Below are 26474 nucleotides of genomic sequence, written 5' to 3'. Positions count from 1 at the left end.
CACACGTGTGTGCGCGCGCGCGCGCGCGCACACACACACACACACACACACACACACACAGTCACAGACATTTGAATCAGATTTCTGGCCTATTTCCCCTTCCAAAGATTCCAACAGGCCGGCTCTCTCTTGTGTCTCTGGGTCTCACGTCTCTGTCTCTGGGTGGGGCCGGCTGCCTTTCTTTGGGCTTCAGTTTTCAGTTCAGCTGGAAACCTCTCTCCCTGCACGCCCACAGGCTGGAGCGCAGACCACTGGGGAACTGGCTGTGGGAGTGGGGGCTTGGCTGGAGGGAATCCCCCTTTCGGCCTGCCCAGTGCCAGCCACATGGCCGAGCCCCCGTCTCCCACCCTACCCCCTGGGAATGCCGTTTCCCATAGACGCCAGCCTCTCATAGGGTGGACCAGACTAGGATCCCACCTTCCCAACTCATACTGGGAGGCCAGGATTCCTGGGTCCAGGCCCGTCTCCTCCTCAGTGCTGCGCAGTCTCAGATTTCCAGGCCCCAGTTGGGAAGGGGGGCAGCTGGAGGGCCTGCTTCCCTTCTCAGTCACACCCGGGCCCCCACATGCCCCTGGAGGTGCCCCCCCTCCTCCCTCCTCTACCCACCCCCCTCTCCCTTACAGCTGCCAGGCTAGGCAAGGGCACTAGATAAAGCCCCACGGAGAGGACTCAGTTGGGCAGATAACATGCTCCAGCTGTCCCTCCTGGAGGAGGAGGGATGGAAGTGTGTTTCCTCGCCCTTCCATTTCCTTTTTCTCTGCTTTTGATGGTGGGTTGTGGGGAGAAGAAAGCCTCCCCTCTCCTACCCACCTCCCCCTTTGGGATCCACTCCAGCCCGGACAGTCACCATAGCAACAGTAGACATGTGACCGCACAGGTCTCTCATAGTCACTATGGCAACCAGTGTCCCCCGTTCCCTTGGTTGCCATGGGGATTTGTCACATGGTTTCCCCCCAACCTGATAACCTGTGGGTCCTCCTGCTTTCCCTTCCCTGCATGAGGACAAGACAGCAGTCTGGCTAAGGGGAGTTCATGTGTGAGGGGTCCCTTTTAGTTGCCATAGCAACAAATCCACACCACCTGGTGACACATCCTCCTGTTGTTATGGCAACAGAGGAACATCACACAGTGACATAAGGCCATGTTCCCAAGGAAACAAGCCCTACCCTGAGAAGGGTGAAAGACCCCCATCTCCACTGATTACTTCCCAGTTCAGATTGTCCCAAATTTCCCCCTGCTTTGGTGTCTTCCCTTGTCCGTTTACATTTCATTGAAGGGAAAGGGGAAGGTAGAGAGCAGACAGGATGTACCTGGGAGTAAAGCTAAATTGCTAGGGGGGTTTCTGTGGTTAAGAGCTGGAGATGGGGTTATTTGGAGGTAGAATCTAGCTGTAAGAGGCCCCAGTGTGAGCATGTGTAAGGTGGGGACAGGAGTCCCCGCTCCTCTGTGGTGTCACTTCTGCCCCTCACTCCCCCCACGCCCACCCCAAGTTATCAATTTATCACTGTTGAGGCAGACAAGGCAGGAAAACATGAATGGGGAGATACACCTGGTTTCTAAGCAGGGAGATTGATTGATTGCTTGCTTGCTTGATTCATTCATTCATTCATTTTCCCAATGCATTGATCATCGACTACAGGACAGGCACTACTGTAAGCTTCGTACGAGCTGTAAAATCAGAGTGTGCCTGCCTCAGCAAGGGAGACAAGACTAGTGCACAGATGGCACGGTGGAGCCACTGCCATTGGAGGGGTCCAAACAGGTGTTCCAGGAGCTTTTCCCAACGGAACTACCCACATTCCCCCTTGTGGAGGTAACTGCTCAAATGGGTCCCTTTCTGCAGAGGACAGGAGGGGGTAGCTCGGGGCGGGCAGGCCGGTTCTTGAGGGTAATTGTGTCCTGCTCTTTCCCGATAATCACCCTCAGAGAGCTCCCTCCCTATCCTCCTTTTTCCAAGGTGACCCCTGGCTGACCCCATTCTGGGGAGAGATCCATTGGGCTCAGGCTCCACTCTGGAAAACAGCTCCATGGAAACAGAGCACTCTTTATTTACCTCGTCCATCTACTTACCCCAAAAACCTAGAACTATTTTTTTTTTTTTTTTTTACTCTTATTCTTGTGAGGAGGAGGTGGAGGCAGGGGAAACTGTAGTGCCTCTGCCCATGTGGGTGCCTGTCAGTGGGCAGGGATGTGAAGGCAAACCGCCTGGGTGGCAGAGGAGGCCTGGGAGGGGGGATTGAGGGCATGGCAGGCCGTTGCAGAGTGGGGTGGCCTGAGCCTCAAGATGGAGATGGGGGGCGGTGGCTGGGACCAGCTGGGAGGAAAGCCCTGGGGTTCCCTGACAGAGCCTTCTCACTCCAGAAGTGGGGTCCTGACAGGAAGATTCCACCTGCTGTAGGCCCTTTGCGCCCCACAGTCTGGCTTCGTGGGTCATGCCATGGGCCGCCATGACACCCTCCTCACCTCCAGCCCCGAGGCCCCGCCTCCGCCCAGTCTCCACTCCCTCCTCCTTTCTAGCCTCTTTGTTTCCCCCACTCTGCATTGTATTTGAGAAGAATAGGATGCTCGCTCCCTTCTTTGTCAGTCCGGTGTCCAGAACCTTCTAAGGTCCAGAAGCCGCTTTGTACATCCTCCTGTTGATGGGCTGGAAGTGAGTCCCTTAATAAAACCCACCATGTGGAAAAGACTCAGGGCCTGTGTGTGCAGGGTACGTTCTACTCTGTGTGGGCTGGGGACTTCTGTCTAGCACAGGGCCTGATGTGGAGTGGGTCCTCGTTACTTAAATGCGTGACTGCGTTTGGAGGCGTCCGAGGGCTTCGGGAGGCCAGGGGGCTGGTGGGTGGTGGGAGAGGCAGGCTGAGGCCGTGTTGTGGTGAAGGACCCTGTTGTTTAGTTCCGCCTGTCTGTCTGGTGCCAGGACGGTCCTGACCCCTCCCCCACAGGCCTGGGCAACCACGGAAACAGGTCTCCCAGATGGGGGACTTGGATACCTCAGTCTCATCCTGGCTTCTCCCGTGACCTTCAGTACATGGCTTGGGCCCTCTGGGCCTCCGGGTGCTTGGGTTCTGGGGAAGGAAATGGTCCACCCCCGCTACCTCACGGGGCTGTTGCGAGCCTCAGATGTGGCATGGCGTGAAGGTGCTTGGTAAACTGTAAGGCAGGCATAATCCGACTTTAGGTTTGTGTCACACATTCACATACATTATCTCATTTGCTTCTCACATCTTCCCCGTGAGGTAGGGAGAATAGGATTCAGATTCAGCAGCACACTCTCAGTGTCTGGCATTTCCACAAGCTCGATCGATTTTATCCCCCGAGTGGCTTGTGCAAATAGTCAGGGTATTTGTGGCTTTTCCTACTGCACCGCCGAGGAGTCTGGGTCCAGTGGGGTGACGGCCAAGGTGGGCCCGGATCTGGGGTCGGTCAGACATGTGAGCCGGGGTCCTCCCTTCGCACCTGGTTCCACCTCAGATTGCCGGGGGGGGGGGGCGGGGGTGGTGTCGTGGAGCGGGAGGCGCAAGGGCAGGTGCGGGGCACGAGGCGCGGGCGTGGCTCCAGCCCCGGCCAGCTGTTTCCTTGACCGCCTGGATACCTGGTTTGAGCGCATCAGCATGTTGGTTATCCTTCTCAACTGTGTGACCCTGGGCATGTTCCGGCCATGTGAGGACATCGCCTGTGACTCGCAGCGTTGCCGGATCCTGCAGGTGAGTGTGTGTGCGTGGGGCGGGCGGGGGCGGGGGGGGGGGGAGGGGGTTTCCCCTCCCCCTTCTCAGTTTCCAAAACCTCTTGTCCCCACGTCAGGCCTTCGATGACTTCATCTTTGCCTTCTTCGCCGTGGAGATGGTGGTGAAGATGGTGGCCTTGGGCATCTTCGGGAAAAAGTGTTACCTGGGAGACACTTGGAACCGGCTTGATTTCTTCATCGTCATTGCAGGGTGAGGGCCTGGGCTGGAGGTGGGAGAGCAATGACCAGATCAACCCCGACCCCAGGGCCAGGGTTCTAGGCCCCAGCACTGCCCCCACCCCCGGCCCCTGCCCAGCCCACTTACAACGATGCTTTCTCCTTGGCTGTCCACTAAGGGTCCGAGGCTGTCCGGACCCTCGAGTCTGGACGGTCCTGGTGGGCGAGACAGTGCCTGTGACACTCGAGCCTGTACTTCTGAATTCCATGGCCCCTGAATCCGTCCCCTCCTCTGTTTATTCTCTGATGGGGAGCTGTCCTTGGCTTGGGGGTGGCCTTGCCCCCAGACAGAGAGCCGGCTCTTCAGGGCCCCTTGGTTGAGGGGGGGAGGGGTCAGAGGCTGTGCTGCCCACCGCAGCAGGATTCCTCATTGACCTCTTTTGACCCCCACGGCGGCCTCAGACTCAAAGGGCCTCCCTTTGGGCCCCTCCCTGCAGGATGCTGGAGTATTCGCTGGACCTTCAGAACGTCAGCTTCTCAGCTGTCAGGACAGTCCGTGTGCTGCGACCGCTCAGGGCCATTAACCGGGTGCCCAGTGAGTGACCCCTTGGCCCTCAGCCCCTGCACAGGGAGCCCCAAGAGGAAATATGGAACCCCCAGACCCCACCCCTACCTTCTGACCACTCATAGGCCTGGCGTTCTGAGGCAGACCTCATCAGATAAGGGCTCGGGATGGGGGTGGGGGAATCAGGGCCCCTGGAGCCAAATGGAGCCCCCACACCTGGCTGTGGCACTGGGAGAGTTAGCGGGAAAGACCCTCCCCCTTGTTTCAGACTGATTTGGGGTCAGAGTCTCAGAAATGTTTCAGATGACCCCTCCCTTCAGCTAAAAGACCACTCCCTGCAGCGCAAGGGGGGTGGAGAGTGAGAATGAAGAGAGGCCGGTAGGCCAGGAGGAGTGGGGACAAAGTGTAATGGCCTTTTCTAGCCAGAACGGCCTCTCACGCAGTCTGGTTCTCATTGGTGAGCCCACACTGGCCACACCGAGCATGACTTCTCTCAAAGCAAGGCCACTCCATGTCTCATGCTCCGCCTGTGTCCCCTTCCTCCTTCCCACTCCCTTCCAACCCACTGCCGCAACTGACTGCCGGGACCATTATCTAAATTAAACCGCATTGGTTTCCCGAGCCAGCCAAGCTTTGGCAGCCCTAGCTCCCCCTACATCCTGCCACCCCCCCCACTCTTACTCAGGCCCCCTATGCAACTCCCCAACCTACACAAGCTGCAAATGGTCTCCACTGAAGTTCCAGAAATGAGGGGTAGGGGCATGTTTGGGGGTTTCTGCTCCTGATGTAGCAGCAGCCCCCTGTGCGGTGTTTGCGTGTGTGCGTGCGCGTGTGCGCGTGCGTGTGTGTGTGTATGAGATGCGGCTGCTTTCGGGTGGGCAGAGCTGCTCGGTGTGCTGGGGTGTTAGTGTTAACGGGAGTTCTGGACGAGGGACAGGCTATCACCCCCGCTCCCACCCCAGGTGATGGCTGGCAGATTTATAGGCCTCTGTCTAACCACCGGTGTAATTCCCTTAATGCAAACCCTGAGGAATTGATCTCAGTTGGAGCACGGAGGAGCCGAAGGAGGATGGGGCTGGAGGGCTGGGGGCGGGGGTGGTGGTGGTGGTGAGGGACTGAGTGAGAAGTCCGGGCCAGAATGGCTGGGCAGGGCGGCTGCATTCACCAAGAGGGTTAATTGGCTGCTGCTTAGAAGCTTTTTCCCTGGAGGGGCAGGGGGCCACGAGTGGCACTTTGGGGGTCAAAACCGGTCATTAGAGGTCTGTGTGCTTAACAAGGGCTTAATGGCCCGGGGGCTGGTTCAGACCATGTGGGGGTGGTCCCAGACCCGGAATGGGGAGGGAGGGCAGTATCTCCAACAAGGCTTGTTGGGGCACAGCTGTGGTGGCTGTTCCTGCAGAGGGACTTGTTAATTGATGGCCACTTGGAAAGATGGCCTTGTGTCTCCTCACGTCCCGATGTGGGGATCTGTATCAAGCAGAGAATGGACTAGGGGCAGGGGGCTCAGAACCATGGTGAAGCTCGGGGGCATCTGGACTCCTGCTGAAGGGATGGCTCTCAGAGTGAGAGCCTGTCAGCTGATGTCCCTCCTGGAGTTCCCTGCCTCAGTTTCCCCAGTGACTACAGTCGTGATAACTTAGAAAGGTCAGGTGACTGTGTTGGGTGAGAGAAGGAAGTAGGAGAAGAGTGTGTGTGTGTGTGTGTGTTGGGGGGTAGGATCCAGGGACAGAAAGCTGGGCAGCTCTGTGATGCTAGACAAGTCACATCAGTCCTCTGGGCATCCTCGATCCTCATCTGTAAGCTGAGATGATGTGGGGAGTTAGGTGGGGAGCAGTGCAGGAGAGAGCTCTGGAAACCTCCATCTCTGTGTTTCATCCTTGGTGGTACCGTGCCCTGATTCATACGGATGGGCCAAGACGGGTAGTGGGCAGGGGCTGGGGGCTGCCGGGGCTGCCGGTGGAGTTAGAGGTGTCTACCGGTCTCCCGGCCAGCTTGAGCCGGCTGTCTGTGCCCCGGAAGCCCCGATGGGCCTCCTCTGGGAGTGCTGCCTGCCCCCCCCCCCCCCCAGCGTGGCTTCTGCCCCACAGGCATGCGCATCCTTGTCACGCTGCTGCTGGACACACTGCCCATGCTGGGCAACGTCTTGCTGCTCTGCTTCTTCGTCTTCTTCATCTTTGGCATCGTTGGCGTCCAGCTGTGGGCGGGGCTCCTTCGTAACCGGTGCTTCCTGCCGGAGAATTTCAGCCTGTGAGTGTTGCCCAGAGTGGGCGTGACCTGGGAGCGGTTGCGGGGGAGGGGGGGGGCGACCTCAGTCCCCGTTGCCGTTGACATTTCCGTCCTCACACCGGTGCCATGTCTGGTTCTCAAACTTGGCTACGCATTGGAGTCCCCGTGGCCTGGGTCCCGCCCCCCACAGACTCTGATTTCCTCCATCTGGGGTTCAGCACGGGCGTGGGGAGCCGCACAGGCTCCACAATGAGCCTCATGTGCAGCCGCGTGGGAAAACCATCCGTCTGGGATGTAACCTTCCATCAGCCCGACTCTGGAGTTGCACACTCAGTCCGCACACTCCTGGTGCCCTCCAACCCACACCCACAGGCCCCTGCCCCTGCCCCTGCCCGGTGCGTGCCCGGCTCTGCTCCCTGCCTTGCTCACCCTGCGGGTCTCAGCGCGCCCACGCGGCTCGTCCGTCCTGGGCCCTCTCCCTGGAGGCCCCCCGCCCCCAGCTCCTCCCTGTCCCCTCTGCAGCCCCCTGAGCGTGGACCTGGAGCGCTACTACCAGACGGAGAATGAGGACGAGAACCCCTTCATCTGCTCCCAGCCGCGGGAGAACGGCATGCGCTCGTGCAGGAGTGTGCCCACGCTGCGCGGGGAGGGTGGCGGCGGCCCCCCCTGCGGCCTGGACTACGAGGCCTACAACAGCTCCAGCAACACCACTTGCGTCAACTGGAACCAGTACTACACCAACTGCTCCGCAGGGGAGCACAACCCCTTCAAGGGCGCCATCAACTTCGACAACATCGGCTATGCCTGGATTGCCATCTTCCAGGTGGGGCGGCCTGGGCATGGGGAGGTTCCCCAGAATGCAAGCGCCAGGATGCAGTCTGGCCTCAGAGCGACCGTCCTCAGGGCTGGGATGGGGTCGGGGCCTCCGAGGGGGCCGCAGGAGGCTTTAGGGGGCCCCAAACCAGCCTGTCCCTCTGCACTCTCCCCAGGTCATCACGCTGGAGGGCTGGGTCGACATCATGTACTTCGTGATGGATGCTCATTCCTTCTACAACTTTATCTACTTCATCCTCCTCATCATCGTGAGTGCTCCTTGGGCCCCTGTGAGAATGAGGGATCCTGGGGACACAGGGTGGGGCGCCCAGAGAGGGGAAGGCCTCCTGGGTCTGAAGTTCTGGCTCTCAGGACGGGTCCCATAGAGAGGCAGGCAGAGAGAGAGGGCACCTGTCATGAGGAGTCAGGAGGAAATCCAAGGTCGAGGCTGGGTTCTATCACTTACTACCACTTACGACCTCTGGCAACGTCATTCCCCACGAGGCCTCCAGCCCCACTTTAGGCCTCAGTAAAAAGGGCGATTCTCAACCCAAGCTGGCATCACCTCTCTCAGGGGGCATTTGGAAATGGCAAAGGGTGGTCCTATTTCCTACGGGGTCTAGGGGAACACCGCTGGCGTTTTGTTGGGGGGCTGGGGAGAGCTGGCAAACATCCTGAAATGACTGTCCCCCCAACAGAGGACTGTTACCACCCCCCGTTCCCATCACCCTGTGTTGAGAAACAGTGCCTGACCTCTTGTTCCTTCCAGCTCAGAAATCCCAAGGCTTCCTGAGGGCAGAAGGCAGAGGCAAAAGTAGCAATATTTAATAGTTTTCGTCACCAGCATTCATAGTTAATAATTAAACTGCTACTACTTACAGCTAATATTTATTGAGCATTTACTCTGCGCCAGTCCTGCTCTAAGCACTTTTTCTGTGCTGGTGCATCGAATCCTCACCACAGTCCTGTTATCATCTCTGTTTTATAGAGAGGAAACCCACGTGTCTTCATTGGTCTGTCCCCATCACGGGCTTTGCGGGTGCCTTGGATTAATCTCGCTGGGCAGGCGTTGGGGTTGACGTGTGCTGTGACATCTGCTACCTGCTTAAAACTCATAGTGCCCTGTGGCGGGGGGGGGGGGGGGGGGGGGTGTGGTGGTGGAGTGGAGAGGGTGTGGTCCCACCTCCTAAATGAGAACGCTGAGCCTAGCAACGGACTCCAAGTCCAGCCCTTCTCCATGTCACCAAGAGGCCAGTGACAGAGCCAGAGAGAGAGGGACAGATAGGGAGAGAAAGAGACGAAGACGGAGATTAAGATCTACTCGGGACTGGGGCGCCTGGGCGGCTCAGTCGGCTCAGCGTCCGACCGGCTCAGGTCATGATCTCACAGCTCGTGAGTTCGAGCCCCGCGTCGGGCTCTGTGCTGACAGCTCAGAGCCTGGAGCCTGCTTTGGATTCTGTGTCTCCCTCCCTCTCTCTGCCCCTCCCCCACTCATGCCATGTCTCTCTCTGTGTCTCAAAAATAAATAAACATCGTAAAAAAAAAAAAATCTACGCAGGATTTAGGACAATCTCCAGAGAGAGGTGGAGACAGACTAAGGCAGCTCTTGGTGACAGGCAGAGGCTCTGAGAAAAAGCAAACCCTCCAGGCTATCCCTGCCGCCCCTGCATATGTAAGAGGGGCCACGCCTGGGGCCTCTTCCCCTCCCCCACCGTCACCGGCCACCTGCGGAGTGAGGCCAGCACCTCTGGGAAGCGTGGTCTTCTCACTGTGCTTCTCTCCCTGGGCTGGGGGGAGGGGACGGAAGCAGACAGGGAGGTAAGGGGCCTAGTTTCCACCCACACTCTCCGTGAAGAATCTTCCAAACAGCTCTCTGGAATCATACTAGTGAAGCTAATTATCATAATTACTAGGACACAATCTAGAAAAAAAAAAAAATCTGCCTTGTCACCATAAATATTCATTTCCTTCATTCTGGATTGTTGTCCCAGCGATGCCATCCCAGAGTCCCGGAGAAACTGAGGCAGGGAGGTGGGGGACGAGGGAGCGCGGGCGAGTTCAAGAGCGGCAGCCTGGCTAGCCTGCAGGGGTCAGGGTCCAGGCCATCGCCCGGCTGGGGGAGGGGAGAGGCATGGGGGTACGCGGCCACGGCAGCGGTGCCCTTTTCTTCAGGATATCTCCTCTTCCTGTCCCCACCCCAACAGGTGGGCTCCTTCTTCATGATCAACCTGTGCCTGGTGGTGATCGCCACGCAGTTCTCAGAGACCAAGCAGCGGGAGAGCCAGCTGATGCGGGAGCAGCGCGTGCGCTTCCTGTCCAATGCCAGCACCCTGGCCAGCTTCTCGGAGCCAGGCAGCTGCTACGAGGAGCTGTTGAAGTACCTGGTGTACGTCCTCCGTAAAGCGGCCCGCAGGCTGGCCCAGGTCTCCCGGGCGGCGGGCGTGCGGGCCGGGCTGCTCAGCAGCCCGGTGCCGCGCGGCGGCCAGGAGCCCCAGCCCGGCGGCAGCTGCTCTCGCTCCCACCGCCGTCCATCTGTCCACCACCTGGTTCACCACCACCACCACCATCACCACCACTACCACCTGGGCAACGGGACGCTGCGGGCCCCCCGGGCCAGCCCGGAGATCCAGGACAGGGATGCCAACGGGGCCCGCCGGCTGATGCTGCCACCGCCCTCGACGCCCGCCCTCTCCGGGGGCCCCCCGGGGGGCGCAGAGTCCGTACACAGCTTCTACCACGCCGACTGCCGCCTGGAGCCGGTCCGCTGTCAGGCACCCCCTCCCAGATCGCCGTCCGAGACGTCGGGCAGGACCGTGGGCAGCGGGAAGGTGTACCCCACGGTGCACACCAGCCCTCCCCCAGAGATGCTGAAGGAGAAGGCGCTAGTGGAGGCGGCCCCCACCTCCGGACCCCCCACCCTCACCAGCCTCAACATCCCGCCCGGGCCCTACAGCTCCATGCACAAGCTGCTCGAGACACAGAGCACAGGTGAGCGCTCTGGGTGGGGCATGCTGGGACCCTTCCCCGGGGGCCAGGTGGGGTCCTGGAGAGGGTTGGGGGCCTGGCGCCCCAAGGACAGGCCTCTGATTTCCGTTCTGCCACTTGAGGCCTTGGGACCTTCGAGCCGTCCAGTCGCGTCTTTGAGCCCTAATGGCCTCATCTGCTAAAACGGGAATCTTAATTCCCACGTTGTAATGGGAACAATATCGATCATGTAATGAGCACCCGATCTGCTCTGCTCTATGAGGTCAACGGGTGTCGACCGATTGCTGAGTGCCTGTCCCATGCTCTGCGGGCGGAATCCCATCGGATCCTCTCAACAGTGTAGATGCTAAGCTTTCTTGTTGTCCCCATTTTACTGATGAGGAAAAGGAGGCTCGAAGAGGTTGCTTGACTTGCCCAAGGTTGTGCCACTGGGGAGGGGTGAACTCAGGGCCACCTGACGCTGAGGCCCACACACTACATTGTGAGGCCCAGAGGGGCAATGATGTGTGACTGTGGCCAGCATTGCCCCCCACCCCCACCCCACTGCTAAGGAGACTTGTAAACACGACTTTCATTCCCTCCCCACAGGGAGACCGGGGGCCCGGAGCAGGAAGTTCTCAGGGGGTTGCTAGTCTGGTGGGAGGAACACCCAGCGTCACAGGGGAAGTGAGATATTCCCTGCCTGTAGGCGTCCCCCCCGTCAGACAGGGGTGGCGGGCCCTCCTCCGAAGACAGACGCACTGCAGCCGAAGCCCAGGGCCTGGGATTCGGGAAGGCTGTGGCACGTGGGAGCAGTGGGATACGTGTGGGAGTCATGCGGGAACGTGGGCTGGGACAGGAAGATGCCGGTGCGGAATGCTGTGCGAACGGTGCCTGTGCCAGCTTTTCCCCTACCCTGCCATGGGACGTAAGCCAGTCACGTGCATGTGTGTCTCAGCTCCGTCCTGTGTAGAAGGCAGGGCGGGGGCCACCACGGTTGCTGGCGAACCTTCCTGGGTGCAGTCAGAAGGGGGAATGTTATTGGGTGCTTACTAGGGGCTGGGCCCCGAGCTAGGCACCTTCACTTCACGTACGTGCTTTCCCTGCGTGCCCTCCGAGGTGCCCTTCAGCTCTCAGATTCTATGATCAAAGCCGATTTAAATGGACATTGATTGGCGTCTTGGGATAGGTCACTGTGTGCATGAGCGTGTGCGGTCTGGCATGTATGTATGTGCATGTGTGTGTGCAGGAAGGCATCCAGTGTGTGTATGTGGGCATGTGCACGCACATGTTTGATGTTCGTGCGTGTCTGTATACACGTGTGTCTGATATGTGTCGTCAAATGGGTGCACACGCAAGGGCGGTGCCCCTGTCTGGTGAGGACGCGTGCCCACGTGTGCATTGTATAACGTGCATATATCTGTGCATGCTCATGTTCAGCTGTGCAGGTGTGTGTGGTTCCCAAACAGTACGTATACGCACCCAGTACATGTGTGTATGCAAATGGCCAGTGCACGTGCGTGCATGTGTCCGGTGTGTGTGTGTGTACGTGAGCACACATCTGCGGGTGTGTGTCATAAGGATCCCTTGGAAAATGCTACTCAGAGCAGTGCTGGTGCAGGGCTGGCTTTCGCGGGAAGGAGAGATGGTCTAGGCTCCTTACTGAAGGCTCCCAGGACAGGAGAGCTGCCCAGGACCTCAGAGGACATCAAGGCCACCTGCCAAAGCCCAAGACACCCAACAATGACTGTCAGTAGAATGCTATCGGTATTTGGGGGCATTCTGTTGCTCAGGACTGTCCACACTGCCGGCACTAAGTACTCCTGGCCCATGAAGTGCCTAGAACCCCCACCATTGAAAGAACCCCTAACTTCCTAACTCATTTTATTTTATTTTATTTTATTTTATTTTATTTTATTTTATTTTATTTTAATGTTTTTATTTATTTTTGAGACATCGAGAGACAGAGCATGAGCAGGGGAGGCAGAGAGAGAGAGCGAGACACAGAATCTGAAGCAGGCTCCAGGCTCTGAGCTGTCAGCACAGGGCCCGATGCAGGGCTTGAACTCACGGACTGTGAGATCATAACCTGAGCTGAAGTCGGACGCTTAACCGACTGAGCCACCCAGGCGCCCCACCTAACTCATTTTATATGTGCTGTGAGGGAAGGGCCGCCCCACGCAGGAAACCCTGCAGCCTCTAACCTCTACCCTCCTCTTGTCCCAGGTGCCTGCCAAAGCTCTTGCAAGATCTCCAGCCCTTGCTTGAAGGCGGACAGTGGAGCCTGTGGCCCAGACAGCTGCCCCTACTGTGCCCGGGCGGGGGCAGGGCAGGTGGAGCTCGCCGGCCATGAGATGCCTGACTCAGACAGCGAGGCAGTTTATGAGCTCACACAAGACGCCCAGCACAGTGATCTCCGGGACCCTCACAGCCGGCACCGACAGAGTCTAGGGCTGGACGCAGAGCCCAACTCTGTGCTGGCCTTCTGGAGGCTGATCTGTGACACTTTCCGGAAGATCGTGGACAGCAAGTACTTTGGTCGGGGAATCATGATTGCTATCCTGGTCAACACCCTCAGCATGGGCATCGAGTACCATGAACAGGTAGGGGCATGTGCAAGGGCACGGGCCCTGGACCTGGAGACCCTCTGCCTTCCTCCCCTCCTGCCCCCGGGTCCCATTGCCTCTCCATGCTGCTAGCCTGATGGCAGGGAGGAGGACAGGAAGGAGGTGCACCAATGTGTGGGGACTTTGGACGGTGAAAACCGATGAATGCCATGCAGTCTGTGTGTTTGGAGGTGGCCCCAGGGCAGGGGCAGGGTCTGAGCTGAGCCTGTTCTATCTGGGAAGGCTTCCCAGAGGAGGTGGGCTTTGAGGGATGTGAGTGAGTGAGGAGCCTCAGGTGTGGGTAAGGCCTCTCTGGAGGGACAAGTCATTGGAAGAGATTTGGGTCTTTGGAGAAGACACAGAGGGGAGAGAAGGTGTTGGGGGATCCCCCAGCCCAGTACTGGGTCCCCCCCCAGCATCCACCTGACTCAGTAACTGGGAGTGTGACCGACTGGCAGCAGGTAAGGGCGAGGAGGAGAGGGTCGGTGGCGGCGCCTTGGTGGAGCTGAGGCCCGGCCGGTAGGGAGGGAGGCCATCTGCTCCCGGCCTCCATTCCAGGAGCCTTGCTGTGAGTGGGGCGGCTGGGTGGATGAGAACGCCCAGCATGCTGAAGAGACTTGAAACCATTGCGTTTGAGGAATCGTTCTAAGAACCGGGATGTTTAGTCAGGAGAAGAGGAGGCTCAGCGGGGACAGGCGAGCTGTCTTCAAATATTTGAAGGGCTGTCATGTGGAAGAGGGAGCAGGCTTGTGTCGTGGGGCCGATGGCTGCGAGCAGATGAGATCTGGGCCGAACGGGAGGTGGCTGTTCTCACTCCCAGGGCTGTGCAAGTATGCGAAGGGTGATCTGGGGGACCCCCACCCCTGCCCTCGACCCCCCACGCTGACTGGGGCCGGGCTTCCCAACAGGGCTCCTTCCAGAAGGTGGCCCTTAGTCCCGGTTTGGCCTTCCGGGTCACCCCCCTTGGCTGATTCTCGGGAAAGGAGGGAGGCAGGTGTTCCTCCAGGCCCTTCTGTGCTCTTTCCTGGGTGTTCCTGCCTCCCCGAGGCTCGGGCAGGGGACTGGGCCGCCAGAACTTGACCTTTCCTGGTACAGAACTAAAGGGGTGTGCGGAGGGGGTGGGGGCGGGGCAGGCGCTGGCGACACGGGCCAGGTGGTGCTCATGGCCGAGGGGGATGGAAGGTCTGGGTCCAAGCCAGGGCTGGAGCTGATATGAGACGGTCACTTTTCAGGGGGATCAGAGCCCCCTCCCCAACCCTGCCGACCTCCGTGCCTTTTCACGTGGTGCACGCTCAGCGCCTAACCCAGATGCCCTGTCCAGCCAGGGGCACGCCGGCCCCAGCCCCACCTCCGTCACCGTCACACCATGTTGGCACCCCTTCCTCCTGCCTCAGGGCTCCCCCTCCCCCCAGGTGGCTATGCCGGATTCCCTCTTTTTGGAGGTGAGGTGCGGGGAGGGGGCAGGACGCCGGCTGCGGCTCCAGCTGGTGGGGAGTACGGCACCGCGGTAGGCGTGTTGTGTCTGGGCGCACGGGGCATGGTGTGTGTGCACACGCCCGCTCAGCCGGCCCCCTGGGGAGAGGTGCTCCACTCTACCAGGCTGGTGAGGGCAGCCCCTGACCTCCCGTTACCCGGCTCCGTGAGCCTGGACCTCAGCCTCCCCTCCCTCCCCCCAGTTCTAGCCGTGGTCAGGTGTCCCTCTCCCTGGGGGGCGCTGCATCCCGCCACGTGCCCTAGCGGACGCTGCTGGCGGAGGCTTTGACCGCGCTGGGGAGAAGCTGAGTCACGGAGACCGAGGGCCGATGAAGCGGCAGGAGGAAGCCTTTCGGTTAGACGTCAAGAAGGACACCCCCTTGGGGGGGAAATAAAAGCCATCCGTCAGGGGTGCCTGCAGCATCTCCTTGCCCAAGTCCCCGAGGAAAGCAGGGGGCACCCCCCACCAAGCCCTCAGCGGCAGGGGGTCCCCCCCCTGGTGGTGGCGCAGCGTCTGCTCCCGGGAGGGGTCTGTCTCAGTACCTGGTCGCTGTGCGGACCCCACAGGGGTGAGTGGGAGTCCCCAGCAGGCCTGGCAGATGACTGACTGCTCTCCGCAGCCTCAGGGGCCGGGGAAGAAGTCCCAGAAGCAGCCATGGCCCTGTGCTTGCAGGCACTGCGGCGTGAACGTCCCGCCATCTGCGCCTCGGAGCCTGAGCAGGCGGAGGGGGGCCGGGAGGGGGGTGAGGAGATGCGGGGGCAGAGAGACAGAGACTCAGAGGGAGACGGAGACCGGGAGAGGGGGTCCCAGAGAGCAAGACGAAGACCTGGGGGGAGAGAGGCAGGCACGAAGACGGGAGGACGGAGACGCAGGGATAAGAGGGACAGAGCTACGGAGGGGGCAATGGACACTCGGGGACGAGACAGACAGATGGAGGCACAGAGACATCAGGGTGACAGAGACAGAGATGCGGAGAGGGGTTGCAGGGCTCGGGACACAGGTTCAAATGGAGCCTCCCAGACAGGGAGAGGGGAACCAGGTGAGGAACAAAGTTGGGGGGGCACTGAGGGGACGTGGCAACAGAGCAGAGGAGCCACAGTGGCTCGTGGTCTCCCTGCAGCACCCTGAACGAGGCGACCATGTCCATGGACCCTGGTATCGGTCAGGAGAGGATCCCGGTATTGGGGATCCTCAGCGAGGGGCCCAGCCCTCTTCCCCGCCCATGGCTACTGGCCCTCCCCAGGCCTGTCCTCTCCCACTGTCACCTACCTTACCCCCCACTCGGTGTTCCTGCCAGGGATGGTGACGCCCTCCTGCCCCTCTCTACCAACAGAGGAAGCCCCCATTTTGTCATACCCAACCCAAGGTGGGCCCCACGCTGTCCATGGCCTCCTGCTTCCCCCACCCCTTCACCCACTGGCTGGTGAGACCCGCAGGACTGTTTCTCCCAGAGGGACTAGTGAGGAGGACAAGGACATGGGACACTGAGAAGGGAGCAAGAATGTGACTTGAGGACAGAAGTGTCACCTGATGGAGGGATGGAGGACAAGCATGCGTGTGCCCCATCCATGAGACAGCAGAATATGGAGCAAGGAACTTATTGTGAATTATCCATCCCTCCCCCTCTCCTTCCATCCCTCCCCCTCTCCTTCCATCCAGCCATCCATCCATCCTTCACCCATCCCTCCATCCCCCTTCCATCCCTCCCCATCTCCTTCCATCCATCCAGCCATCCTTCTTTCCTTCCTTCCTTCCTTCCTTCCTTCCTTCCTTCCTCCCTCCCACACACATTTCCTGTGCATCAGAGTTGGGGAAAAACATCTTGGTTTGTGGTGTTTATAGCGTTCACCAATTACCATGGTGTAAATGCTGTCACCATGACCCATGTCAAGCTAGCAGCATGATGTCACTGACTGTGGGGTCGGGAAGAGATGTACACACACTGGGCCTAGGACACTGCGTTCTTCCTCTCAGAGAGGTCATCGGCAGGTGAACAGTCATATTTACTTGATGCAGTACGTGCTCAGAGACAGACGTGGGGAGTAGTCTGGGATCCAGACCAGGGAAGGGATTCAGGGAGAGCCCCGCGCAGGATGTGATCTGAGAGCAGAGTCTGCAGGAAGAGCGAGGTGTAGCCAGCAAAAGGGGGGGAGGGGGTAGGGCACAAGATGGGGGGAGGGGTCAGAGGCACCAAACACCAAAACTGAGAGATTTGTGAGGAGTTCAGAATGAGTGGGGCACAGGCTGGGGGCCGGGATGGACAAGTGACAAGAGACCAGTTTGGAAAAAAATTCAGGGCCAGGTCCTGAGAGGGATAGGAAGGAGTTTTTTCCTGAAGGTGATAGGTTCCCCAAAAATGTTTTAAGCGGGTCAGTGATACGAGCAGGTTTGTGCTCTATCAATAGACATTCTGTGGAGCCAAGGAGGGGAGACAGGAAGCAGGGCGGCCAAGGAGAGGGCTACTACAGTGGTCCAAACGGTTCATACATCTCTGTCCTTGGAAGTGGAGGGAAGAGGGCCGGGGACAGCTGGCAGGTGGCTGAATCTGCAGGACTCGACACCAATTGGAGATTTGGGGGGAGGACACAGCAAGGACAAGACCCAGGTTTCTGCTTAGGGTGGGAGCACTGGGCCTTGAGCAGATTGGGGCTGCAGGACGTTGCATACAAGGCATCCGTGGGCCATCCTGGGGCGTACCTAGCAGGCTGCTGGAGCTCAGAAGAGAGTCTGTCTCTGCCGGCGTCTGCCCTGGGGCCAAGCTGCTCCAGGAGGAGTGGGGGTGGTGCGGGGAGGGGGTCTTGGGGACATAGGAGCTTCCTAATCACCCCTTTCCTAGCTCCGGGGTGCTGAGGGCAGAGGTTAACTTCACATTCTAGAGGAGGGACAGTAGAGAGAGGTGGGGGAGGGGCATGTGGCCCAGTGGGTCTCTGGGCTGCCAAAGAGAGAGGCAGGGTCCAGAGTAGACTGCCTTTCGGGCCAGCAGAGGACAGGGCAGGTGACGATTCTGTTCGTTGCTCAGACTCTGGACCCATCCTGTCACTCTAGATACATGTCCAGGGAGGGTTTCTATTTATAAGTGAGTGAGGTCAGCTGTTCAAGGCAAGGGAAGTTGGGGGTGGATTGGGGTGGAGGGGTGGTGGAAATCCAGATGTGGCAGGTCTTAACTTTGAAGGGATTCACAGACTCCTTTGGGATTCTGCTGAAAACTGGGGACTCTCTCCCCAGAAAATACACACATGCAGGGACACCCCACATGTGGCCTTCGAGGACAAGGGTTTATGGACACCTCCCACCCCAAGTCTATCCCTTGGGCCTTCTAGCAGTTCTTGGCCTCCAGACAGAGGAGCCCTGTCTTAGGAGCTGAGGCTGACCAAGCAGAACCGGGGGGGGGGGGGGAGGGGGGGGGATGATCCTTTTAGAGCCGTCCTGGCCCCAGATTTCCAAAGTCTCTCCAGATGTGGGGAGGGTGGGGAATGGGTGCTGTTTTGGAGATGGCTGGCTAACGGGGTGTTCACATTCCTTCAGGCGTCCTCTGGTCCTATAGGCTCCTGCGGCTCAGCAAACACCTCCTCCTGTGCACAGCATGCCAGAATAGGATGACAGAATGGCAGGGGGTGGGGGACAGAGCCAGAAGCACCAGAAGCACTGGAGAAATTTAGGTTCTAGCCGAAAAGTTCTGCTTCATGGACGATTATGCCAAATGTCGTAAGGGAGGCTTCTGGGGACAGAGGAGAGATGCTCACACCCAGCTGGGGGGCTTGGAAGGGCTTCACAAAAGAGGTGGCTGGTTGAGAGGGGTCCTTGAAAGCTAGGCGGGATTGGTGCAGAGAGGCCTCGATGGAAGGATTGAGGGGAAATCTGGCAACCTAGCCTGGAGGAGCACAGGGTGGCGTGGGACGCTCGGAGGACAGTCATGTTGCCTCCCACCCCCACCCCCACCCCCACCGAGGTGTCTGAGCAGGAGTGATGTGAGCCCAGCTGTGTTGAAGGAAGCCAGAGATTCCAGTGGGTGCGGGCTGGGTCGAGGGAGAGGCCCAGAGGCTATTTCTGTCCTTCAGACCAGAGGCAGCGAGGGCCCCAAGTATGGTGGTGGTGGAAAGGACAAGGGGGCGGGGGCCGGCACCTGCTGCTGGAGGGATGAGGGCCCACAGGAATCCTAGATAACTCCCAGGCGCCAAGACAGAATTCTGGAGAGTGATGGAGCTGGCCGTCCGGGAAGGGGCAGGTTTGATGGAGGGGGTGGGAGGGTTTGTTTTGGAGCGCTGCATTTGAGCTGGAGGCCGGCCATCCCGGGAACGCTATCAGGCAGGTTGGCTCTCTGGGTGAGGAGCCAAGGGCTTGGAGGGAGATTGTTTAGTGTCGTCCACACCCCAGTGACAGCCGGGTGGGAGGGGGCTGCGGCGGTGGGAGTTGGGAGCTGGGGGGGCAAGAGGAGGGAGTGGGTTCTGACTGAACTCTGAGCAGAGAAAGGGGACGGGAGAGGAGCCCTAGGAGGGCAGGAGGGGGCACGGGCGCTGGCAGGTGGGGCCGACAGCAGGCCCTGGTGCTGTCCTGGCATCCCCTGAGAGAGGGATTTGGAAGAGAGTCTAGACAGAGCTGGGGTTTGGGGGGACTAGGCCTGCACTCACATGGGGGTTTCTGCTCTGAGCCCAGGAAAGGAGACTGGGGGAGTGAGGGAACAGGGGATACGTGAACAGGGCCCTGGGGACGTGGGGTGTGTGTGGAGGGAGGTGCAGGTGCAGGTGGAGGAGGGGAGGAGAGAAGAGTCGGCTGTGCTGTGCGTCACAGAGCTGTTTGTGGGGAGGGGAGCGGAGCCGGTGGGGGGGGGCGGGGAGAGGCCAGGCTGAGAGTGGGGAAGAGGCGGGGCGAGGAGAGGGAGAAGGTTTGGAACAGCTCTAGGTGGGGAGAGACGGAGCCCCAGCAGCAGAGGAGGGTGAGGGAAGGTACAGAGCTGCCGTGAGGCCCCCAGCTGGCATTGCCCTGTCCAGTCAGCACAGGCTCGTGACAGCACCGCTCAACAATTTGATGGCCGCAGCAGAAGCAGAGGGGGTGGGGTCTTACCTGGACTGGGGCCGGCCCGGCAGGGGCGCTCTGAGGTCTGCGGCAGGAAGGCAGCCTTGAAATGGTCCGCCCCGGGCTCCAGGCTGAGAGGGTGTCCTGGCAGGTGAGGGGCAGGGGCCCCAGCTCCAGAATCTGGAGTCTCAGGGGCTTTGGCTTGGCTGTGTCCCAGCTGGGAGCACACTGTGAGTGCCGTGTGCCTGCTTTGCTGGTGTGTTTCCTGGAGGTGACTTCTGGGTGCTGGTAGGAGATTGTGGGGAGGGGCTGGAGCCACCCCTGGATACGGGGTTCTGGGGCACAGTGACACCCAGCAGTGGGCCCAGTGGGCATGAGGGGCCGCAAGGGGATTGGCCCAGAGAGGCAAAGTTCCAAGCTGGAGAGCTCCCGGAGGTCTGAGAAGGGCAAGGTGGTGATCGATATGGTGAAGCCCATGGGCTTTGCTTGAAACCACCTGCCATCCAGGTGGCTCCTGACTTCCCACACCCCTCCTTGGAGGAGGAGGAGGCAAGAGATGCCAGTGACCCTTGCCCCATCGCTGTGGCCTGCCTGGATTCCCCCATCCTGGGTCGGGGGAGGGGGTGCAGCGGGCAGGACTGTCAAAAGCAGAGGTGAAGTGAACCAAGGAGCAGAGATTTCAGGTCAGTGGAGCTGTTGGGAGCGGAGGAGATGGGGGTGGGGTGGCGCTGGGGCAGGGCTGGGGTGACTCGTACGAGCCTCTGCCCAGCTGTCTCCTGGCTCGCCCACTCCTCTCGCCGTCCCCGTGTGCCGGAGCCGCTCCTGGGCCTCCTGCCTGGGCCTCTGCAGCATCCCCCTAATTGGTCTCCGTCTCTCTGTCTCTCCAAGCCGTCAGCATGCTGCCACCACCGCAGCCAGATTAATCTTCTTAATACACTGCTCTGCACATCTCTTTCCTCCCCCCAGAAGCCCCAGTGGCAGCATCGCGGGCAGAGGCGAGTCCAGCCCCAGTGGTGGGACAGAGTTCAAGGCCATCCTGCCTGGGCCCTGCCAGCCTTGCAGCCATGTCCTCCACGGACCCCTCCCCCGCTCTGACCCCGGAGAAGCACTTGATTCTCTGTCCCTGTCCCCATGCATTCCTTCCTCTGCATCTTTGCTCGTGCCGCCCTCAGCTGGGGGTGCCTTCCACGGGGTTCTCCTTCCGCCCCTTCCTCCCCGGCCTCAGCTGGGCTTGAGCTCCCGGGGTGCTCCTGGTGTTTGCCCCCAGCGTGGGGCTTCGTGCGGCCTTGCAGGCATTCCATCCTGCCGTGTGTGAGGCCCGCGTCCACCGTCAGTGCCCGCGGGGCTGCCTGAGCGTGGCTCTGGGCCGGGTGTTTTCATGGTCTTTAGCGCCTCTGTTCTGCAGAGCAGTTCTGCCATGAGGTGATGCTACCCTGTTTAACGGCGAAGGCCACTGGGGATCAGAGGGGCTAAGGGACCTGCCCAAGGTCACACAGGCAGAAAGTCTCAGGGTTGGCCGGCCTCCCACACTCTGGTTCCACCCCATGTTTTGATCACCAGTGTTCTGCACACTGTGGTCCCGTTAAGGGTTGGCTGATGGAGGTGAGTCCTGGTGCTTTCAGGGGAGTCCTGGCGCCGAGAAGTATTGGGGAGCTTGTGGGGGGGGGGCTATACTTGCTCCAAGGGGACAGGCTGAGGGGAGGGGAAGTGTTAGGAGGTGGGGCGTTTGCAGTTAACATCTTCCCAAAGAAGAGCCCGGGGCCCCTGTGTGGGAGAGGCTGCCTGGCCTCAACTCACTGCAGCCCCCCGCTGGGCCTTGACGTCTTGAGGGAGGATTGAGACCTGAGAAAGGACTTCCTGGCAGCAGGAGAGAGTCGGGAGAGGGGCTGGTGCCCACCTGGTGGCGGGGGGGGGGGGGGGGGGGGTGCTTCCTGAGCCAGCGGTGTGACCTCCACCAAGTCACCACACCTCTTGGAGCCTCAGTTTCCCTGGCTATCTAAGGAGGCAGGGAGGAAATGAAACCCTGGGAGGGACGGGGTAGCCAGCGCACTGCCCCGGGGAGATACTGGCAGAAGTTGGCTCCCTCCCCGCCCCTTTGCAGCTGCAGTGGCTGTGATCACGGCTCTGGTCCCTGGGGCCACCGTGTTGCTAAGATTGTGTCTCTGTATCCTCGTCCTGCGTCCTGCCTGTGTTTGCAGAACGTTCCCAGCCTCCGATTTAGTAACTTGGGCTGACCTGTCTGGGGAGGAGTGCCTTTTCCCATGGATCACGGGGGGATTCCGGGGCCCTGGGAGCAAATAGGCATTGCCCGGGGGTGTGTGCCGTGAGACTGCCCAGGAGAGAGAGGGCAGGCTGAGGGACAGTGCCGGCTTTTCCTTTTCACCTGCTGTTCCTGTCCAGCTGCCTGGAGGCATGAGGAGGGGGGGGGTCCAGCCTTTGCTGCCTGCTCCCCTCAACCAGGACCTCAGGGGAGCCCTGTACCACCTTTCCATTGAGGCTCTCGGCCGGTGTGCAGGTGTCCACGAGCCATGAGCCATCGGGTATAGACCATTGCACCCCACCTTGAATGACATCAGGGAATTCTGGAAATACCCCCCTCCACATGCCCCGTGCTGGTCGTACTTTTAAGATTCACTAATGGAGTCGATGCAAGAGGCCAAAAGCTACTGTGCTTTCAGCCACTTTTTTTTAAAAAAAAGGTTTATTAATTTTTATTTTTGGCAGTGTTTTTTGAGGTATCGTGTATATGCCATAAAATTCACCCATTGTAAGCTGTACCTCAGCTGTGCCTTCGAATCAGCGTGTTCTTTATTCATACATTAAGTTCATGCGAAATATGGTTTTGTAGACTTTAGAAGGCGTGTTATGAATTCAGTGTGTCTGGATTCACGGGCACCTTGCTGTCACCTGGGGTGGGTTTGGCCCCTGACTGCTGCCTCGTGTTATCAGAATCCGAATGAAATGGGATTGGGTCCCACTCCCTGATTCTCCCTGCCCCATGACTTTGAACCCGTCATTCACCATCTCTTGACCTTTCGGCTCTTATCTGAAGTGAGGGTGCCAGGGCAGTTATGTGGATAGCATGAGGTGAGACGCAGGGTGAGCCTGGGGACCCTCAAGGCATTGCACCTGTACCCATCACCTTTATGCAATCCAGCTGGACAGCTGGGCAGGTGGCAGAGTGACAGGGAGGCAGGCTTACTGAGCCTGGTCCCTGGCAGACTGGACTCGGGATGCCGAGAGGGGATCCACTTAGTCAGGAGGGATCTGAGCCCCGAGCTTTACCTGTCCTGACGATGACCCCTTCCCCGCCACCTGCACTATGCTAATGCTGGAGGGGCCCAAGATCCTGTCTCTCTGTGACCCCATTCACTAGGTCAGGTGGCAGTGTCCTTTCCTGCCCCCATTTGCCGTCTGGGGAGCAAGGACTTGCTCGGGATCTACTGGACCAATGGGCTCTTTGCCACACCGGCCCTGTACCAGCCCCCCACTCTCTGGACGGCTGGCTCTCGGCCCTGCCTGCTGACCCTGGCCCGGCCCCCCAGGCCTGCCTTCAGAAAGAATCCGTGCATAGGCCGAGAGCTTCTCTCCTCCTGAGTAGCTGTTGACCCCCAAACACCCCTCACCTGCCAGCCAGAAGGCCCTTCCTTCCAGGTCTCCCCACCCCCTACCCAGGCTGGCCACACAAAGTCAGGCCGTCAGGATACATTTGGTGGGTGCCCAGGCCTGCTTCCGTGCTTGGGTGACCTACCTGGGCAGCCAGCCAGAGGAGGCAGCTGGGTAAACAGGGGGAGGTGTCTGATGGACTGAGAGCTTCATCTGGTTGTTTATTTTAACTGAAACTTCTTGAGCTGTTTTGAAACGAAGGCTTTGGGGCGATCAAGACACCCCATTAGGTAGGCATTGAGCTCCACTGAGCCAATCATACCTCACCCTGCATCTCCAGCCCTCAGCTCAGCCCTGCCGCTCTCTTTCTCCCCAAACACGGTTCATTCCTCGTGCTTCGCCCTGTGACGCCTTCCGCGCCCCTTTCCCTGGAGAGACCTTACCCTTCAGAGCTCATTGCAAACGCTGCTTCCTGACTAAGGCTTTCCCAGCCTTAGTTCCTCCCTCACCGTCTCTCCCCTGGACTCTTGGATTTACCGTCGGGATAATTTATTTTGGCATCTAAGTATCTAAGGCCTCTTGTGGTTACTCAGCTGTTTTGTGTACGACCTGTTTCCAGAGAGACTCTGGGCTCCCGGGAGGCAGGGAGAATAGTCGGCATGTTTTTGCGGCTCCTTTCATACCTGATGTATTGCTAGGCATACAGTAGATGCTTAATTTTGACGGAAGGGAGGGAGGGAGGCGACGAGTGAGCTGGAGTGGCAGACGTTTTTCATTATTTTCTGACGACCTCTCTAGGATGGGTCCTCGATCCCAATCCCGGACCCTGGCTGGAAGCATAAAAGTGATTACCGCCAATGTTTTACATTTGGCCAGAGAGGTTGAGAATCTTGCTAAAGGTCACACAGCGAGTGGACAGGATGGGCTGGCAATGAACCCGGGCATCGCAGTCTCAGGGGGCAGCCCCAGGTCCTCCTCGTCTGCGACAACCTGCTCGGTCACCTCCTTTCTGCCCACCAGCACGTTTGCGTGTGCCTGCGGGTGTACGTGCGCGCGCGCGTGCTCGTTCGTGTGTTTGTGTGCACGGTGTGCGGGGGTGTGCCGTGTGTGCCTGTGTCTGGAAGAAAGCAACGTTAGCCAACAGTTGTCCGGGAGAAGGCTGCCAAATCCACAGAGTAATTGTAGAGCACGTGTGACTTTGCGTGTGGCTGTGTGTCTGGGTATGCGTGTGAGGCCTTGGCGGTCGCCCTGTGACATTGGCCAGCCTCACTGCGCTGCTGGCCACGGCCTGCTGAGCTGACCGGGCAGCACAGGACAAGAAGGGTCTCGGACCTCCTCGCAGGCGGTGGGCAGAACCTATTATACAGGCTTCCCGCGAGCCTGCGGTCCCAGGCTCTGAGACCCGGGGCTGAGATTTGGCGTGGCAGCTGCCCCCGAGTGCATTTCCTCATGGGCCGTTTGGGGGTGAGCCCTCCTCTGGAGAGTCCATCCAGCATCACCACTGCCCGCCCCCCGCCCCGCCTACCCCCCACCTTGCTATTCCTGCTGCTTCTCTGCCGGTGGCCTCCGCTAGGGACGGCAGGGGTGAGGGGCTCAGGGGTGAGCCTCGGCTGCTTCATACCCCACCCTGCCCTCCAGCCCGAGGAGCTCACCAACGCCCTGGAAATCAGCAACATCGTCTTCACCAGCCTCTTTGCCCTGGAGATGCTGCTGAAGCTGCTCGTGTATGGTCCCTTTGGCTACATCAAGAACCCCTACAACATCTTCGATGGCGTCATCGTCGTCATCAGGTATGGTGGCCCCTCCACTGCCTGTCGCCTGAGGAATGCCTGTGGGGTGGCTTGGATGAGAAGCCAGGCAGCCTGTTCCTCTGGGGTGGAGGGGTCTGGAGTCAGGCCCCACTGACCCCCGCAGGCCCTGCCACTTCCGCAGTGCGGGGTGGGGGGGGTAACCCGCTGTGCAGTCTCCTCTCCCCACTTCTGCTTCTTGCCCTTGAGCCCATGCGGGCCCTGGGGCGAGTGAGGACTGGGCAGCTGGCTTTGCAGAGGAGCTGAAGGGGGTGTGAGGCCCGGCCAGCAAAGTGCTTGGAAACCATCTCAGACACCCTCGACTTGCTTTAGGGTTTCCCAGACCCTGGGAAAGTGCTCCGTCCCCCTAGGCCTTGGGCCAGGAGAACTGCCTTATTTCTTTTTGGAACCGGCTTTAGATTTCATTAGAAGGGAACAAAGCAAATATTCCCTAACTTGACGCTGTTGCATGGGCCGGAATGTGGGAGAGGGCTGTCCGCTGCCAGGAGGTGATCTCCGGCCTGGAGAGAGGAGGGCGTGGAGAGGGCCAGAGCTGTCACCTACACCCGTCTCGGAGGTTCCCGCCTGTGCCCCGCGCCCTGGCACTGGGCCAGCTTTTCCAGGCCCTCTCAGAGGGAGGGGTGGCGGGAGGGCGAGCACGCAGGGGCTCAGGCTCCCCGCCCTCCTTGCAGCGTGTGGGAGATCGTGGGCCAGCAGGGGGGTGGCCTGTCGGTGCTGCGGACCTTCCGCCTGATGCGGGTGCTGAAGCTGGTGCGCTTCCTGCCGGCGCTGCAGCGACAGCTGGTGGTGCTCATGAAGACCATGGACAACGTGGCCACCTTCTGCATGCTGCTCATGCTCTTCATCTTCATCTTCAGGTGAGGGCAGGGGCGGCCTCCGCGCCGGCTGGGAGGAGGGCCTGAGGGGCAGGGGGTGCCCCCGCCCCTGCCCCCCATCTCCCGGCTCCTGTGTCTTCAGCATCCTGGGCATGCATCTCTTCGGCTGCAAATTTGCATCTGAGCGGGACGGGGACACGCTGCCGGACCGGAAGAATTTTGACTCCCTGCTCTGGGCCATCGTCACCGTCTTTCAGGTGCCAGGGTAACCAGGCAGGGGTGGACGGTGGGGGGGAGGGGGGAGGGTGGGGCGGGGCACCCCCGGTGAAGGCCCTGACCCCCAGCCTCTGCCCACAGATCCTGACCCAGGAGGACTGGAACAAGGTACTCTACAATGGAATGGCCTCCACGTCGTCCTGGGCTGCTCTTTATTTCATTGCCCTCATGACCTTCGGCAACTACGTGCTCTTTAATCTGCTCGTCGCCATTCTGGTGGAGGGCTTCCAGGCGGAGGTAACCCCCTGCCCACAGCAGTCCAGTTCCGGGAGGAGTCGGCTGCCTGGCTTGAGCCATGGTGGCCGGGGAGGTCTCGCAGAAAGTGCCCATCAGGCCAGGCTGGGGGACTTGGGGTGGAAGGTCCTGGGTCTCGGGCAGCCCCTCAGCACCGGGGAGACAGGGCGGTT

At 59.8% G+C, this 26474-nt stretch overlaps 1 protein-coding gene across 22 annotated transcripts in view; it reads left to right on the top strand.

Moving 5' to 3' along the window:
• The window catches only part of CACNA1G (calcium voltage-gated channel subunit alpha1 G), a 62803-nt gene that overhangs the window by 4066 nt on the left and 32263 nt on the right, over positions 1-26474 (top strand). For 21 of the 22 annotated variants that reach the window (XM_081791247.1, XM_081791248.1, XM_081791249.1 and 18 more), the window contains exons 2-13: positions 3593-3704; positions 3802-3935; positions 4399-4496; positions 6554-6713; positions 7215-7515; positions 7682-7774; positions 9710-10493; positions 12696-13072; positions 24807-24958; positions 25648-25833; positions 25934-26048; positions 26149-26304. In XM_081791247.1, coding sequence (XP_081647373.1) covers positions 3593-3704; positions 3802-3935; positions 4399-4496; positions 6554-6713; positions 7215-7515; positions 7682-7774; positions 9710-10493; positions 12696-13072; positions 24807-24958; positions 25648-25833; positions 25934-26048; positions 26149-26304 — 2668 coding nt within the window. The remainder of the gene's footprint in view (positions 1-3592; positions 3705-3801; positions 3936-4398; positions 4497-6553; positions 6714-7214; positions 7516-7681; positions 7775-9709; positions 10494-12695; positions 13073-24806; positions 24959-25647; positions 25834-25933; positions 26049-26148; positions 26305-26474) is intronic. The other variant, XM_078437297.2, reaches the window with a different exon arrangement.

This window comes from Panthera onca, chromosome E1 (assembly GCF_046562875.1).
Source record: "Panthera onca isolate mPanOnc1 chromosome E1, mPanOnc1 haplotype 2, whole genome shotgun sequence".
In the NCBI taxonomy this organism is placed as follows: Eukaryota; Metazoa; Chordata; class Mammalia; order Carnivora; family Felidae; genus Panthera; species Panthera onca.
Note: the sequence above shows the minus strand (reverse complement) of the source record. Positions and strands in the feature narration are given on the sequence as shown.